At 52.7% G+C, this 16,204-nt stretch overlaps 3 protein-coding genes across 3 annotated transcripts; 2 read left to right on the top strand and 1 right to left on the bottom strand.

Moving 5' to 3' along the window:
- The first annotated feature begins 3,299 nt into the window (after nt 1-3,299).
- Atp6v1f (ATPase H+ transporting V1 subunit F) lies at nt 3,300-6,166 on the top strand. Its single transcript, XM_047560928.1, has 2 exons — nt 3,300-3,533; nt 5,714-6,166. The coding sequence occupies exons 1-2, from the start codon at nt 3,376-3,378 to the stop codon at nt 5,913-5,915; spliced, it is 360 nt and encodes a 119-aa protein (XP_047416884.1). The 5' UTR covers nt 3,300-3,375; the 3' UTR covers nt 5,916-6,166.
- A 138-nt stretch (nt 6,167-6,304) lies between these two features.
- Nucleotides 6,305-14,188, top strand: Atp6v1fnb (ATP6V1F neighbor). The gene is made up of 2 exons (XM_047560927.1): nt 6,305-7,104; nt 8,483-14,188. The coding sequence occupies exons 1-2, from the start codon at nt 6,684-6,686 to the stop codon at nt 8,590-8,592; spliced, it is 531 nt and encodes a 176-aa protein (XP_047416883.1). The 5' UTR covers nt 6,305-6,683; the 3' UTR covers nt 8,593-14,188.
- On the bottom strand, nt 8,340-10,212 carry LOC124990676 (uncharacterized). Its single transcript, XM_047560926.1, has 2 exons — nt 8,949-10,212; nt 8,340-8,865 (listed from the first exon to the last, which is right to left on the bottom strand). The coding sequence occupies exon 1, from the start codon at nt 10,159-10,161 to the stop codon at nt 9,010-9,012; it is 1,152 nt and encodes a 383-aa protein (XP_047416882.1). The 5' UTR covers nt 10,162-10,212; the 3' UTR covers nt 8,340-8,865; nt 8,949-9,009.
- Nucleotides 14,189-16,204: the final 2,016 nt, after the last annotated feature.

Raw genomic sequence — 16,204 nt, 5'->3', positions numbered from 1 at the left:
GGGTGTGCTCTCTGAGGCTGGTTTCCTAGCTCGCTGACACTAAATCAGGCCCCAGGGAGGCAGAGGCTGGCTGGCTGTCCCCTGGAGGACTGACCCAGGCCAAGGTGAAGACCCTGGGGCAGATGTGAGGTCCGGGATGTTGGCAGGAAGCCTGAAGGACCAGGGAGGGGGTGGGGCTCAGTCCTCAGCTAGCTGGAAGGTTGGTGGATGGGAGTGGACACTGTTCTGAAAGACTGCCCTAGGGCTACTGGAGGGCCAGTTTCAGTTCAGCCTGAACTGATGAATGTTATTCACATTAGGACCAGCGGGTGCTGAGTCAAATAGGAGAAATGCCTCACCCAGCAGGCAGGCAGTGCGCCTGGGAACCCTGAACCCTCACTCCATGTCCTGGGTCCATCCTGGGTCTGTGGCATTCACACCTCCAGCCCTGACTGGCTCAGGACTCCTCCTTGACTCCTGCACCAGCCTCTGAACCAGTCTCGTGGCCCTGGCCAGTTCCTTCCAGTCACCCACCATGCTGCAGCTAGAGGGGTGCTGCTAAAAGTTCCTCTTCCTAAGGAGGCCCCTAAAGTCCTCCCCCATGTCCACTCAGTTGGCAGACCCCTGCCACATGAGTATGGCACTGTGCTCACTCCCCCACTGCACCGTCCACCTCCAACCCCCTTCACGGCCTCTAGTTTCCTGGGAACCTCAGCTGCAGTTTGGGCCTCTGTTCAGAAACACCCTGGCCTCTACATCCTCATTTTCCTAGCCAATAGGAAGCTTTCCTGGGCCCCTCCTTCTTCCTGAATCAATGCCCCGGGCTCCACACTGCCCTAGGGCACATCTCTAGCTACATTTACTACCCTGTCCATGACCAGTCCTCCCCACCAGCCTGAGGCCCCTGGTCCTTAGAAGCCTAATTCAGGTGTGAATGAATACATGAACGAGCAACTCAGCGTCAGAGGAGAAAGAGACATGCTTTACTCAATGGATTCCCCAACAGTAGACCTGTCTGCAGGAATTTGATGGTGGGGTTACCCAACTATGTGGCCTCAACTCCTTCCCCCTCTACTTAGGGGCCCTCCTGCCTCGACTGTTAATTCTTTTCCTTACTGCTCCTCCGGGGAGGTACCTTCCCATCCTCATTCTGATAAGCCCTGAAAGGTTCCTCCAGAGCTTCTCTTCACTGCATGTCCCTGCTCTCCCCTGAGATTTCCCACCTTCCCCTTTAGTCCTTCAAGGAGCTCCTGAAGATAGTTTTATCATTCTTGGGTCCTTAGCCCATAATTGTGGTCATGTGTGATAAGTGATGGCTGAATTGAGTAAATTGTAATGAATGCAGAGCTGCCCCGTTACCTGTCAAGACCATTGAAGGCAGATCTGTCTTTTTAAATATCCAACCACTTGTTGAGGGCCAGTTCAGTGCCAAGGCACTGGACTAACTGCTTTACACACAGCCTCTCTTACATCCTCCTCATTCTCTGCTCCCTGTTTCCCCACACTCCCAGATTGAGGGTCTTCCCAGCTGGTGTGCTGCCCTCCTCCTGTGGCTTGATGTTTTATAGATCCCCAGCCCAGCTGCTCTTACCGAATCACAGTGAGGCACTGGATGCTGAGCATTTGTGGACCTCTTCTCACTGAATCCTCAAAATAGCCCTGTTAAGTGGATCTACTATTATGTGAAGAAACCAAGACCAAGAATTTCAGTGGAGTCCAAAATCAAACCTCCAAGTAGCAGGGCAGGAAGTGAATCCAGGTGTGCGCAAATCCCAGGTCTGTTAAACATACAACCACTGGATTAGATCATGTATTTGTTTCAAGTACCCCAAACTCACAAACCTGCTTGGGGGTTTGTTGAAAGAGAGGAGAAAGAGTGGCCCAGTCAGGTGCAGTGGTGCACACCTGTAACCCTGTAATCCTAGTTACTCTGGGATGCCAAGGCAGAAGGATCTCAAGTTCAAGGCTAGCCTGGACAACACAGTAAGACCCCGTCACAACAATAAACAAACAAATGTGTGTCAGGGGATGAAGATCAGTGGTGGATCACTTCTAAGTTCAATCCTGGGTATTAAAAAAAAAAAAAGTGGCCCTCTTTTCTCCACCTTGTTAATCCCACAAAATTTATTCCCTCAGGAATATTGCTCCTATCCACCTCCTTGCACAATCAGAAGCCTGGAAGTCACCTGGTCTCTCTACCTTGCTCCCCAAACATCCAATCCAAAAACCAACTTTGTCCACGCTGGCCTTAAATATCTCTCTATCCATCTACTTCTCCACATTCTCCATTTCCAGTACCAGAGTTTCAGTCACCCTAATCTCTCAGTCTGCCTTGGAATTTCCCTCTAGCACAGTGGGCAGAACATTTGGATTCTACTAAGACCTTATACTTCAAGTCCTCACTTCCTGCCCTGGGCCAAGTATGATAGCTTTAAAGTGTGGGTGCAGGCATGCCCTTTAATTCAGGAGGTGCCCTGGGGGCTAGAATGGAGGATGGTGGCCTCCTAGTCTCTCGCTCACCCCTTCTCCCAGTTTGGTTTCTTCTCATTCAGACTTGCTTCTGCAACAACAGCACAGTCCCAACCACAGTTCCAACATATAAGTTTGGTGACATTATGCTTTTGCTTAAAATTTTACAGTGGTTTTAGGAAACTGTTTTCAGAAAACTTCTAGATTCTTTAACTTTTCTTGTATGCCCTTCTTGCGCTTAAGCCACCAAGCCTTTGCATATGCTGTTCTTGTACTTAGAACACCCTCTTGTCCTCTATTCCCCTTCACCGTGTTGGTCCTTGAGGTCTCAGCATTTTAGGGAAGCATCCTTTGAGGTCTCCCTCTCCCCGGGGGCTAGTGACCACGGATGTGTGCTTTCTATTTATTTCTCACATTTCAGCAATTAGCACAACGCTTTGTAATTATCTGTTCTCTTGATTCTCTGTCTCATCGGACAGTATCATCATCCACTTGTTCATTTCCTTGCTAACCGAACAAGTATGTACTGAGTAATTGTTAATTGTGTTACTTACCTGCATACCCGGTCCAGACTCGGAGCTTGCCCTTGAGACCAGGCAGAGTGTTTTCCTCCCTGGGGTTTCGGAGTCTAACAGGGTTGGGTTCAAAACATTTGTTGAACGAATGAACCAGCGAAGGAATGAAAGAATTTGAAAACCGTGAGCTGAACAGCCTTCTGGGAATCGAAGTCCCCTGGTGCGGGTCTCGCAGTACAGCGCAGGCGTACTCAGGTTGAGGCGTGTGACTGCTAACGCGCATGTCCGTGAGGCGGTGTGGAGGAACTGCGCATGTCTGAAAGGAGGGGCCGAGGCGGGCTCGGCGTCGCGCTGTGGGGGCGGGGCTGCGGTGACTTCAGGCACTCCAGGAGAGTTCTCCCTACCTGTGGGGATGGCGGGGAGAGGGAAACTGATCGCGGTGATCGGGGACGAGGACACGGTGACTGGTTTCCTGCTGGGCGGCATAGGGGAACTTAACAAGAACCGCCATCCTAATTTCCTGGTGGTGGAGAAGGATACGACCATCAATGAGATCGAAGACACTTTCCGGTACGGTAGCCTGCGAGGCCTGAGTGGGCCCTGCTGCTGCGGGTGCGGGCTCTGGGAGAGGGCGGAGGCGGCCAGGGACTGAGGTGTCAGATCCCGTTGGGATGTGGGGGCGGTTCTGAAGTCCGTCAGCCCTTCCCGAGCAGAAGCCTCCGCGCCCCAAGTCGTCTTTTGGGACTGGTGTGAGCGGGGCTGTCAGGTGACCGAGCTCCCCCTCACATGACCGTGTGTCAGGAAAGACAGGAACAGTTTATGACCTGCCCCGCCAGCCTCAGCGCCTCTTCCCGGGTCTCTGACTTCCACGAAGGGCCTTGCAAGTGCTCCAGTCGCACGCTCGCTGTGAGCCTAGGGAATGGGCTCGGCCTTTCTCATACAGTCATCTCCCTTTGAGGCTCATAATCACCCTGTAGCGTAGGGTTATTATTCCCACCGACAAGAGAGAAAACTACAGCTCAGAGAGGTTAAGGCATATGCTCAAGGGAATACCAGTTGGAAGCAGCAGAGCTAGCATATGAACCCAGTGCCAACCCTTTCTGCCTCTCTTAAACCGATGCACACTCTATACAGCCCTCAGTCTGCCTTGGAATTTCCCTTTGTCTTGAGCACAGTGGGCAGAACATCTGGATTCTACTAAGATCTTATGCTTCAAGTCCTCACTTCCTGCCCTGGGTCAAGTATGATAGCTTCAAAGTGTGGGTGCAGGTATGCCCTTTAATTCAGGAGGTGCCCTCAGGGCTAGAATGGAGGATGCTGGCCTCCTTGTCTCTCCTTCACCCCTTCTTCAGGGCTTCCATGCTAAGAGTCAGGAAGAAACCACTCACCTGTTTCCCCTAAACAGCCTGACCCAGAGCTTCTGGCTGAGACTGGTTCCCACTGGGTGTGGTATAATAGGCCCTGACCTGGGAGACTTCGGTCTGCTGATCTCTAAGCACTTTGGTAAAGTGACTCAAGTTGTCATGGGAGAACAAATTTCACTTCAAGAATTTTCCAGCTGGGTGTGTTGGTGTACATCTGTAATCCCAGCCACTGGGAAGGCTGAGGCAGGAGGATCACAAGCTCAAGGTCAGCCTCGTTAACTTAGCAAGGCCCTCAGCAATTTATTGAAACCCTGTATCAAAATTAAAAGAGCTGAGGATGTGGGTTAGTGGTTAAACACCCCTGGGTTCAATCTCTGGTACCACCCCCAAAAAAGAATTTTCCATGTTCCCAGCAAAAGAGATCTCAAAGAAATCCCAGTGCCTTGCCCAGTGCAGATGCTTAGTAGTTTTTAATGAATAAACAAGTGAATGAATGAGTGGGTGATCACAAGAAAGGAGGGCTGCAGTGTTAAGTTTTATTTTTGGAAAGTGTGATTCCTTCATTGCTGAGTTTACTTTTTCCTATCTTGTGTACTTGGCTAATACCAAATGTTCCCTCTGGCTCCTCCCCCACCCTCATCAGCATAGACCTTTAGGCCACCAGTGGTCTCATTAGGTATATGTACTTATTTATTTATTTATTTTGGGGTACCAGAGATTGAACTCGGGCACTCAACCACTGAGCCACATCCCCAGCCCTATTTCGTATTTTATTTAAAAACAGGGTCTCACTGAGTTGCTTAGCACCTTGCTGTTGCTGAGGCTGGCTTTGAACTTGAGATCTCTCTCAGCCTCCTGAGGTGCTGGGATTACAGGTGTGTACCACCATACCCAGCTTCATTAGCCCTATTTTTTAAAAAAATAATATTTAAAAGGTCTATATTAAGGAATCTCACACCACAGTCCTCATATTTCTTGGTCTCCCTCCTCCACCCCTGTAGATAACCACTTAGTTTCTTCTTTATTTTTCTGGAATCTCTATGCAGATCCAAAGGGACATACACATATATTCTTATTCTCCCCCTTTCCTACATAAAGGCAGCATATGGAATACACTAGTATGCACCCTAATCTTCATTACCAGTTACCTCTCCAAGCAGGGAGGTAGAAGCCAACCCTGACCAACATAGCCCTGAGCTCTTGAAAGAAATTGCTTCATTCAAGGAAGGATAGGATTGAGAGTGGGTTTAGGGTAGCAGCCTTTCTCCGCCTTGTCCTCTGTGCCTCCAGGTCACTCTTATTTCCTCCACAACCCAGAGTGGGCTGTTGAGCAGAGGAGACAGCAGTCCCCTGGGCTGCTCTGGACTGTCTTATCTCTCCCCACAGGCAGTTTCTAAACCGGGACGACATTGGCATCATCCTCATCAATCAGTACATCGCAGAGATGGTGCGGCACGCCCTTGACGCCCACCAGCGCTCCATTCCAGCTGTCCTGGAGATCCCATCCAAGGAGCACCCCTATGATGCCGCCAAGGACTCCATCCTGCGCAGGGCCAAGGGCATGTTCACTGCAGAAGACCTGCGCTAGGGGACTCCCTTGGCCCTTAAGCCCCTCGCTTGTTGCCAGGCCTCTCCCAGGCTTGCCATCCTTTGTTTCAAGCCTCTGGTTTTCAATCCCCACTCCTTCCCCATGCCACTGAGAGGCTGGGGCTCTGCCATTAAAATCCAGGCTGGTTAGGGAACGGGAAGCCCAACCGTCTTCTCTCCATTACCTCTTCCCTGTGCTGATACATAGTGTCACTGTTGATGTTAAATTAAAATAGTATTCTTGCTTCTCTTCATATGGGGTTGGGTGCTAAGGGAGATTAGATTGGCAAGGATGGAAAAGGTTCTGCCAAAGAGCCAGGCAGAGGAGTTGGACCAGGATGATGGGATGATTGGACCAGGAGGCTAGAACAAGGACTGGCTGTCTGGATCAAAGAGGACCTTCTGGGGATGGGGTGGGCATGTTTGAGCCCAGTCCCTGACTCCCTCACTCACCTAGGTCTGCATGGCGTTAGGAGGGAGCCTGATCCAAGGGACAGAAGCAGAAAGCACAGGAAGCCTGGAAGCCTGCAATTCTAGACTGAGCTTGGAGCCTGCAGGAGTTTGGGGGTGAAGGCTTTTAGCCTTCCAAGCTGCCTGGAAGGGAGCACGTGAGGTCTGCGGGCAGGGCAAGTAGAATCCTGACCCTGTGTGAGGTGAGGCTTGGTTGCCAGGCGACTGTCCCAGGGAGCTGTCTGCTGTGAGGAGAACTCTGCTTGCTGTGCTCACCTCTTAGCTACAAGCACCCTGACACTGCTCATTCCCCTGCACCATGGCACGGCAGCTTAACTTGGACACTGTGTGGCAAAACTTCTGGAAGGAGGAATATCTAAGGGAGAAGATGTTGCGCTGTGAATGGCACCGCAAGTATGGGTTGTTGGTGCGGGCCAAGCAGAAGGCGAAGGCTGCAGCCCGCCTGCCCTTCACACTGCCCACCCTGCAGCCCAAGGCCCCTGTCTTACCACCACCTGTCCCCAAAGCAGCCCCTGCCAAGGTCCCCAGCCCTGTCTCTGAGGCTTCTTTTCAGACAGAAATGTACCCTGTACTGCCTGCCACTCGGGCTCTGCTGTATGAAGGCATCTCCCATGACTCCCAGGGGCGCTATCGCTACCTCAACACCCGAAAACTGGACGTGCCAGAGAAGCGCTACCTCTTCCCCATCACCACCAACTTCACATATGGCTGGCAGCTGGGTGAGCCCCAACCTTGTGGAAATTAATTACAAACACGGGCCAGGGAGCAGTCATTCTAGTGGAGGGTCGGGAGTGCAAACAGCAAGGAAATGTCTAAGGAGGACAAGTTCCATGGAACTCAGGAGTGGCGAGAGGCATGTGTTTCTTTAGATTGAATATTCCAGAAGGGCCTTTCTGAAGCCCTCAGTACTAAGCACTATGTGGCAAAAAGGGGTTTGGATTTTATTTTAATTGAATAAGAGGAAGCCAATGGAGGGTTTTAAGCAAATCAGTGCTACTGATTTACTTTTTAAAAAGTAAAATTTTTTGTAGGTTTTGTAGGTAATGGCTTTTCAGGGGAATTTGTAGGATCTGGAAAATGAATTAGGCATATGTTTTGAGTTATCTAGGCAAGACATGATGGTGGCTTCAGATAGGGAGATTATCAGCAATAGAGCTGAAGCCAGTTTGGAATGTCTGGGAGGGAGACATGGATGGGTTGAATGTGGGAGGAAAAGGAAGAGAGAAACCAATGGCAAACCAGATTGGGAAAGGATAGGACTCGAGGGTGGTGAAGACACAGCTGGCCTGGCCATGGTAGACTTGAGGTGCCAATGAGGCTGCTATATGGAAGTCTGAACATCAGGATGGAGGAGGTTAGAGCCAGAGAAGCAAATTCAGGCCTTATTGGAATGTAAGTGTAGTTTAAAGCCCAGAGATGGGTGAGGTCACCTAGAGAGCTGGAGTTGCTGGAATCTGACTTGTGGGGCCAGAGGTAGGTGGAAATGGTGTCCACTCCCCAACCCCCACTCAGTTTTGTTTTTCCTGGCTGAGAGCAGGTCATCAGCTGGGGCTGGCTCAGTCAGGTGGTGTAGTAAAGAGTAAAGAGTGAAAGTTGGGGGGAGGGAGTATGGCAGCCAGTGCCACTGGCTTGCTGGGTGGTGATGAGAGCCCTTTGCTATCGGTGCCACTAATCTCAAGGGAGACCACCCAATTCTGAGTCTTTCCAGCTGTTTGAATGCCTGTGCAGAAAAGGTGGGTGGCTGGGGATCAGCACAGTTGGAAGTTTACCTCCCCCTAGGGCCCTAAGAGGGAAGTAAGGGGAGCAGAGGTAGAAAGCCCCTTCTCTGCAGTCTGTCCCCAGACAAGCAGAGCTGGCGCGGGATCCTGATGCAGGGAATGACCATGGCAGAAAGCTGTCAAGTCAGCCATGCTGCCCTTGGTGCTGTGTCCAGGATCCAGCCTGTATTTTTCTGAAGTTCTACCCAGAAAGTTTTTATTCTTCACAAAAAGTGGATCCAACACAGGCAGAGTCCTAGTACTATGCAGACAGATGCAGCTTCTGTGCTGAGTCCCTTCCCCAGGAACTCATTCCTGGCCTCTGACATCTTTTCCCAAGGTCCCCCAGCAAAGCAAGAACTGGTGTCCTGCAAGATGTGCCGCATAGAGTCATTCTTCCGGAAGAATGGGGCCTTTGCATTTCTGGATCCCCGGGATCTGGCCCTCTGACTTTTGGCCAGAGGGAGGCATGAAGAAATAACAGGCCTCCTGGTAGGGCCAAGCTGCTGTGTGTTTCTGGTCTGTTCTCCCAGGCCATGAAGCTGCGGGCTTTCTGACCTGAAGGTCACCTTCTTTGTCTTTTCCTTAACCCCCATCTCCTTAATCATCCCTTCAGGGACCCAGCAATGCCCAGAGCCCGTCCGCAGGTGTGGGCACTATTCTAAAGGTGCAGGCTTCTCAGCGCCAGGGGGCCAGAGTAGCTCCTGGAAGTTCTGGGTGTTCCTGGGGAGAGAGTGGCTTGCCATCCAGATGCCAGGGAAAAGGGACTGTTATCACTCCCCACAAAGCTCCCTGCCACCCCTCACCTGGCCCTGAGGGCCCGCAGCCACCGGGTCCTCTCCAGGTGCACTTGTTCTAGCTGCTCCCTCAGGGCGCGACGCTGTCCGGCCGCGTCCTCCTACGCAGGCAGATGGCTGAGCCAGCGTCGCCCGGCCGGGGTGGCAAGCGCATCACCCCTCCCGCGCTCTGCCTTCCCCGGGCCGGGTCCTGAAGACCCGGTTGCCTTCTCCCCGGGTCTTGCCTGTGGCGGGAGCTGAGCGGAACTGGGAGGGAGCCCCAGAGGATGAACCCGGCAGTGGCGGTGGCTTGCCATGCGCAGCCGTTCCAAGACCTGGAGAGGCGGCAGTCAGCCTGGCGCTCTGCCCGCCCGCCCGCCGGCCGCAGGCGACTAGGTCGGCCCGCGAGCGAACGCACCCGGAGCCGCTGCTGCTCGCGCTCACGCCGCCGCCGCCTCCGGGCCGCGCCGTGCAGCTCCAGCAGCCACTGCAGAGCCGTCTCCCGCTGTGCCGCGCTCACGCCGGCCGGCGCCTTCTCCCCTCCCGGGGGCGCCGGCCACGCAGCCTTCGAGGCTTTGGGGCCCCCAGGGCCGCCCCTACTCTCCCGGAGCGTGCCCGGGAGCCTGGCCTTGCCCACCTCCTGCTCCGCCGGGCGGTGGCCTCCTCCCGGGGGAGCCACGGGGAGCCCCTGCTGCCCACAGCCCTCGGTACTTAGTGCCGCCAGCATCCCAGCTCCTGGGCCTGGGAGTCGCAGCCAGGCCGGGGACCTGGGGACCGGGAGAGGAGCCCACGCCCCATCCCGGGCGGCCCCCCGCTTTACCGTGGCCTCAGCCGCCTTCTGACTCTGGCATTTGGACTTCACCTGGATCCGCTGAGTGGTCCTTCCTCGGCGGCCGAGGCTGTCTCTTTCCCCACACTGGGGGGTCTCTTCTCCCAGGGACTTGCACGAGTCCCGCCGATGGCACTGAGCCCCTACAGGTGCTTCTCCCTGGGCCGCCTCCCAGGTTTGTGAGACAGTGCCTTCCCAAGACTGAAGGGTTTTCATGTCCTGACCCTGCCCAATCTCCTTTCTCCAGCCCTTAGGACTATTTCCTCTTTGAGGAGTCCCTTTGTTCTCACCCTGGGGTGCCTCCCTACTCTGACCCTGGAATGGCTTCCTTTTCTGACTCTGAGATACATCTGTGTTCTCCTCCTGGGAGGCATTTCCTCTCTGACCCTGAGGGGTCTCTTCTGTCTGGCCCATAGGGTCCTCCTTTCTCTGACTCTGAAGAGGGACCAAACTTAGCAGTTTCTGAGTTGCTGTCTCCTGACCCAGGCCAGAGTTCAGCCCCTGGGGGGTCTCTTGGGATGCTGGCAGGAACTGCAAGGTCAGGACAGAGGGCTCTGGAGCTTCCCGTGTAAGCTTTCTCCCCTGCCAGCTCTGTAGGTGGGGCCTCTGCATCAGGGGCTCTTCTTGGCTTCTCTCTTCCCTCTGGGCCAGATCCTGGGAATGAAGAGCACTTTGGGCCCAGGCTTGAGAGGGAATTCCCAAGCCAAGGCCCTTCCCCCAGGGGAGCCCGGAGACCCCAGTGGCTGGTCCTTGCCTGATTGCTGAATTTACTAAACCCGATGTATGTGGTGTAAGAGGTGCTTCAGCAATGGTTCCCTTTTTCACTTGGCTGCAGAGGCAGCCCCACTTCACCCAGCAGCCTCCTCCCAGGCCAACTCCATCCCTGCTGTCCCAACCTGAGAGGGTCCTTGTCCAGGACATTTCTGCCCATTCACTTTGAGCTCTGAGTTTCCTGACTCCCCAGAGCTAGTGGTGGTAGGGTTCAGCTCTCGTAAGCGACCTGAGGAAGAAGGACCCACATTGAGAGTGTTCACTGCTCACATCCCAGCCTCTCACACACATTCCCCCCTGAACTGCAACCAGGAAGCCCAAGGGGCCCCCAGTGCATGGAAGACAATGGAGCCCTGAGGGTGCTGCTTGACTTCATGGCTGTCACAGTTTATCATTCCACATTTATTCCCACCACCTGCCATGCACCTGCTTGTCAGGTGTGCCTGCCAATAGCCAACTCCATCTCCCTCATCTTCCCAGCCAAGGCCGGCCACCATGCAATGCCTGAGTGAGAAAGGCCTGTTTGCTGGGCTCCCTCTGCTTAAGGATACCCCCACTTGGTCCTGGCATGCCTGTTAAGGCCCACAGAAGAAACCCACTGTTATGTATGTGTGCCATATTTTTTCCTGTTAAGGAAAATCCTCCTTAGGCCTTTTTTTCTTTCTGGCAACAAAATCAAATGAAATTTAAGAAGTGAAATTTTAAGCCAGAGCCTGACCTAAAAAACTGCAAGTCTTCATAATTAACAAAAGAAATCTAAAAAAGGGGGGATGTGTTGTCACTGCTGCTGCAGCTGTGGAGGAAGGAGAGATGTTCTGCATCCGTAAGACTAGTTAAAGGATCCTACTTTCGTAAGATCTTAAAAATCTTTCACAAGAATGTTGCAGTTTTCTCTGGTATGCAATGCAGAGACCTGTGAATATTCATAACAGTAACCAAATGGGTGTGGTCTCTGTGGAAATAGATCTGAATTTCAAAGGGTTTTGTGAACAAGAGTCTCATGAGAGTTCCAGCTTTTAGAAATGATCACCACAGAACTGTGAAAACAGCCCCCACCCCTGCCTCTGGGATGCCAATCTGTTGTCTTACTAGAGAGTTTATTTCCCAGGTAATAGTGTAATTGATATCTCTGTTTTCCCAAGAGATAAAATACTTATAAAGCTATCTGTCAATCAAAAAAAAATCATTGACAGTCCTCTTCTTTCATGTGTGTGTTGAACAACTAAAAGTTTATGACTTTGTTGGTGTATTGTTTAACAAATAATTTGAGTCTGTTTCCTTTAAATTAACAGACTCAAGCCCACAGGGTCCATCCCACCAAGTCCCAATTGCCTTTTTAGTGCCGTGCTCTCACTGGGTTGTGATCTCAAAGACTCAAGGTGTCTCTTAGTCTCCCATATGTCCCCAGTGCCTGGTATAAGGGTGGCAAATGGGTGGCCTGGAATTGCTATTCTACTTCCTTCTCCCTGAGCAGTCAGTGATGGTCATCCCTTTCCCTTTAACTGAGCCACAGTTTAGCTTCAGAATCCTATTGGGCACAGCATCTGAGACAACTGGTGCCAGTCAGGGAATTGGCACATAAAACCAACTTGCCATCCCTGGGTGACCTTGGCATCCAGTGAAAAGGTGCAAGATGCAGAATAAGTGAAAAATGATGGAAGTCCTTGGACTTGGGATGAGGACATCCCTGCCTCTGTATCTAATCTGGTTTCTCCAACTTCAGGGGCTCCCTGCTGTCTTGGCTGCCCATCACGTCCTGTCAACATACCAACTGTGGCCTCTATGGGTGTGCCAGGCTCTGCATCTCTCCCAGCTTCACCCAGACCCACAGTAGATGATGGGTCTGCTGTCTTCATCCTGCAGGATCCAGGGGCTACCTCAGAGGCACCTCCAGCAGCCCTTGGCCTCTGGAGAAGGGAGGGAATTTGCTTGCCAGTCTTCCTAGTCCCTAATACCCCAACACCCTAATTCTGAGTGCAGGTGGCCTCCCCTGATCCCTGAACCCACTGGATCTTGGAACTGGAATTCAGAGGTTACCCTTCCAGGAGCTGTGGAGCAACCATGGGTGTAACTGAGTGAAGACCTGGGAGGAATCAGAGGCATGAGGAGCAGGACTGTGGGAGGAGACAGGGGAAAAGGCCAGGTTCTTGGTCACACTGTGTGGCAACATAGAGGGAGTGCCAGGGTCCCTGGGAGAAAGATTTACCTCTCTGGGAACTGATGCTTCTGGCTCAGGGAATCCCTGGTCTGGGGTGGAGAGCACAGCCTGGAACTCTGGAAGGTTTGGGGGAGCCCAGGTCACAGGGCAGTGTCCCCTAGTGTGGTAGTCAGCCTCTAAGATGCCCCTCCCAGTTCCTGTCTCCTGGCATTCATGCCTTATGGCCTTATGTTTCCCCTTTCCCTTCCCATCCTCTGCAGAGAGGCTACTAACGGGCCCAAAGTGACTGGGGCAGCTGGTGACTGAACAGGGACTGGGAAGTACATCTCCAGTCCTCACCTGTGTTCTGGGGTCCTCACCACAGCATTCCCCTCCTGGAGGGTCTGCATAGCTCCAACCCTGGAAGGAGCTCCCACCCAGCAGGGGTTGCTCAGTGTCTCTGTCTTAGCACCTCGCTGGGCACCAGTGCCCCTGCTCTCTGGAACCCTGCCAGGCATAGCCCTCCCTCACACAGTCACATGGAAAGGCTTCCTGGTGTGACCGCACAGTAGATTTGACAAACCAGTAGTTAGCTATGGAATGACACTAGTCCCCACAAGTAGCAAGAGTTCAGACCCCTTGTTTGGATGAGTTCACTGGTCCTCAGAGAAAGATCGACCACCATTCACATTGTACAGCCAAGGAAACGGAGGCTCCCAGTCACAGGGAGCATCAGAGCAGAGGTCTGAATCTGGGCTGGGGGTCTTTAAAGCCCAAGCACCTTCCACAGCCACCCCAGTGTTTCACAGTGTCTCCACTCACCTGCTGCTCCGCATCCCTGCCCATCCTACCACCCAGCTGGCTGTGCTGGCTCCATGCATGCTGGGCCTGATCCCTCCGACCACCAAACCGGATCCGAGGGGCCCTGAAGAGGCCCAGCCCTGCTGCAGTCAGCAGCTCCAAGTCCCAGAGGAGCTGCAGGAAGGTGGAGAGCCAGAGTGTGAGGGGCACCCTGTGGCCCTCCCCCACCCCCAATGGCTAGCCCTTACCTGCTCCTGGGCCCACCGGCTCCGCTCCATCTCCAGCAGCACTGTGGTTAGCTCCAGCCCTGGGGGACAGCCCTGGTCCTCTTGCACCTGGTGGGGATGGAAGGGAAGTAGAATCAGGCCCCTGCCTGCCCCACTTGTAGGCACTGCTGACCTCCTCACCTGCCGAAGTGCAGTCTGGAGCTGGCCCAGGCTTGCAGGGTGCCTGAAGATGAGGCAGTACAGGGCCAAGGCCTGCTTGGGGCTACAAGGGAGCCCTGGGCTCCCAGGCGTAGCTGCCTGTGCCATGGGAAAGGGCTCAGGGCAGATGTCCCCTCCTTCCTCTGCCTCTGCCATCAGACCCTGGAAGGAGGTGGAGGACTGGGCACCGAGGACCAAGAGCAAGGAGAAACAAAGGCTCTGATCTCAATAATTCAGGGCCACCCTGACACCTGAGCAGGGCCTGGGCACAGGAGCCTCACAAGAGACTCTGGCCTGACACCAAGACGGTGTGCAGTGCAGAGAGTGACCCTGTCAGAAAGAGGTGCACGCGGGTGCTCATTTGCAACCCCCAGTGAGTATCAGGCTCCCTTATACACAGGTCCATATCCACGTGAACTTTCAATCTGCGTTATGTGGTACACGTGTCCAGGACGGGCACTGGCGGCAGCTTTCAGCAGCTTGGATTGTGCCATGTGAACACTCCTCAGCAGCTCCATGAATAGGTGCTGTTGTCCCAGTTTACACATAAGAAGTCCGGCTCCAGCCAGAAACAGTGGCACACCTCTATAATCCCAGCTACTTGGGAGACTGAAACAGGAGGATAGCAAGATGGAAGCCAGCTTCAGCAACTTAGTGAGACCTTGTCTCAAAATAAAAACAAAAAGGGCTGGGGTATGGTTCAGTGGTAGAGTGCCCTCGGTAGAGCAAGCCCCCGTACTGGGGTCCGGGGGAGACCGACTCAAGAGCGTAACTTGCTCTAACACATGGTAATGTTTCCCCTACCTGGAGACAGCCACAGTGACAAACACTCTGGGAGCACACGGAGTCCATCACTGTAAGGAGGCAAGGTGTCCATCACTGTAAGGCCCCAATGAGTTAAAAAGTTGCCAGAGCTGCTGATGCTAAAAAGGGGTTAAAAATGAAAAGCTGCAGATGAGCTGAAGTCGGCCTAGCTAGATAGCAGGATGACCTTGGCAGCTAACTTAGGCTGTTGCTAGGGGTAACGGGAGATTCCCCCAACTGCAGTCAAGCTGACCTCACCGCTGACCTCATATAGACCAGTGGTTACTATGATGACTAAAACTTGGCAGCCAAAACGTATCCTGATATGCAAACAAGGACACAAATCTTCCAATTGTAAAAGAGAAACTAGGTCCTTTGGTCTGAAGTGTATAAAACAGCTTGTAAATTTGTGCTCGGGGGTACTCGGCATGGACTGCTAAGCGGGTCTGTGTCGAGTGCCTGAGCAGCTGATTGAATAAACTGGTCCTTTTGGGCTTGCATCAGACTCTGGCTCCCTAGTGGTCTTTGGGGGATTCGTCAACTTGGGCATTACAATCACCAAGAGGTATGAGCAGTAAGAGGCCCAGCAATGGCCAAAATGGCCCATCATCACCTGCTCAGTGCTGTCCACAGGCCACCCCATGGACTCCTCCCAACACACAGACGCACACAGTGCTATCCTCATGTTACAGATGAGGAAACTGTGTGTGTAAGTTATAACGAGAGGGACTGAATACAGGAGACCATCTGGGCTGTAGCTGGGATGTTAAATGTTCCCCAAAGGCCTATGTGTAAAAGGCTCAGGCCTCAGGATCACTAGTGGGACGTGCTGGAGACCTTTAGGAGGTAGGGCCCCGTGGGAGGGCCTTCAGTCACTGGGGTGTACCTTTGACGGGCTTTGTGGGGAACTCTGCCTTCTCTGGGCTCTCTGTTTCCTGGCTCATGTTGTGAGCAGTTGGCTAACACATGCTCCCGACCATTAAGACCCAGTGCTCTTACCAGAAGTTCAAAGCATGGGGTTACCCAGTCTCAGATGTGAACCCCAGAACTATGTGCCAAAATAAATCTTTTCAATTTTCTTTTTCTTTCTTTCTTTCTTTCTTTCTTTCTTTCTTTTTCTTTTTCTTTTTCTTTCTCTTTTTCTTTTTTTCCAGTACTGGAGCTTGAACCTGGGGTGGTCTACCATCAAGCTATTTTAAGTCAGGCCCTCACTGAGTTGCTGAGTCTGACCTTGAACTTGTGATCCTGACTCAGCCTCCTAAGAAGCTGAAATTACAGGTGTGAACCATTATGTCTGGCAACCTTTTCTCTTTTTAACTTAATTGCTTAATTGCTCATGTGTTTCATTATAGTAATAGAAAGTTGACTAATAAGGTCTGGAATCTTACATGATGTGCTGCCACAAGTAACTTCACCTGATTGAATCCTTTTCACTGCTCTAAGTGAACCAAACTCTCCTCTCTGGGTCTGGTAACAGCCTCCCCTGTAGAGGCTAAGAAGGTGACCTCCAATTTCAACT

The sequence above is a fragment of the Sciurus carolinensis genome, chromosome 8, assembly GCF_902686445.1.
Source record: "Sciurus carolinensis chromosome 8, mSciCar1.2, whole genome shotgun sequence".
Lineage (NCBI taxonomy): Eukaryota > Metazoa > Chordata > Mammalia > Rodentia > Sciuridae > Sciurus > Sciurus carolinensis.
The sequence above is the reverse complement of the archived record's forward strand: the minus strand, read 5'-3'. Positions and strand labels throughout refer to the sequence as shown.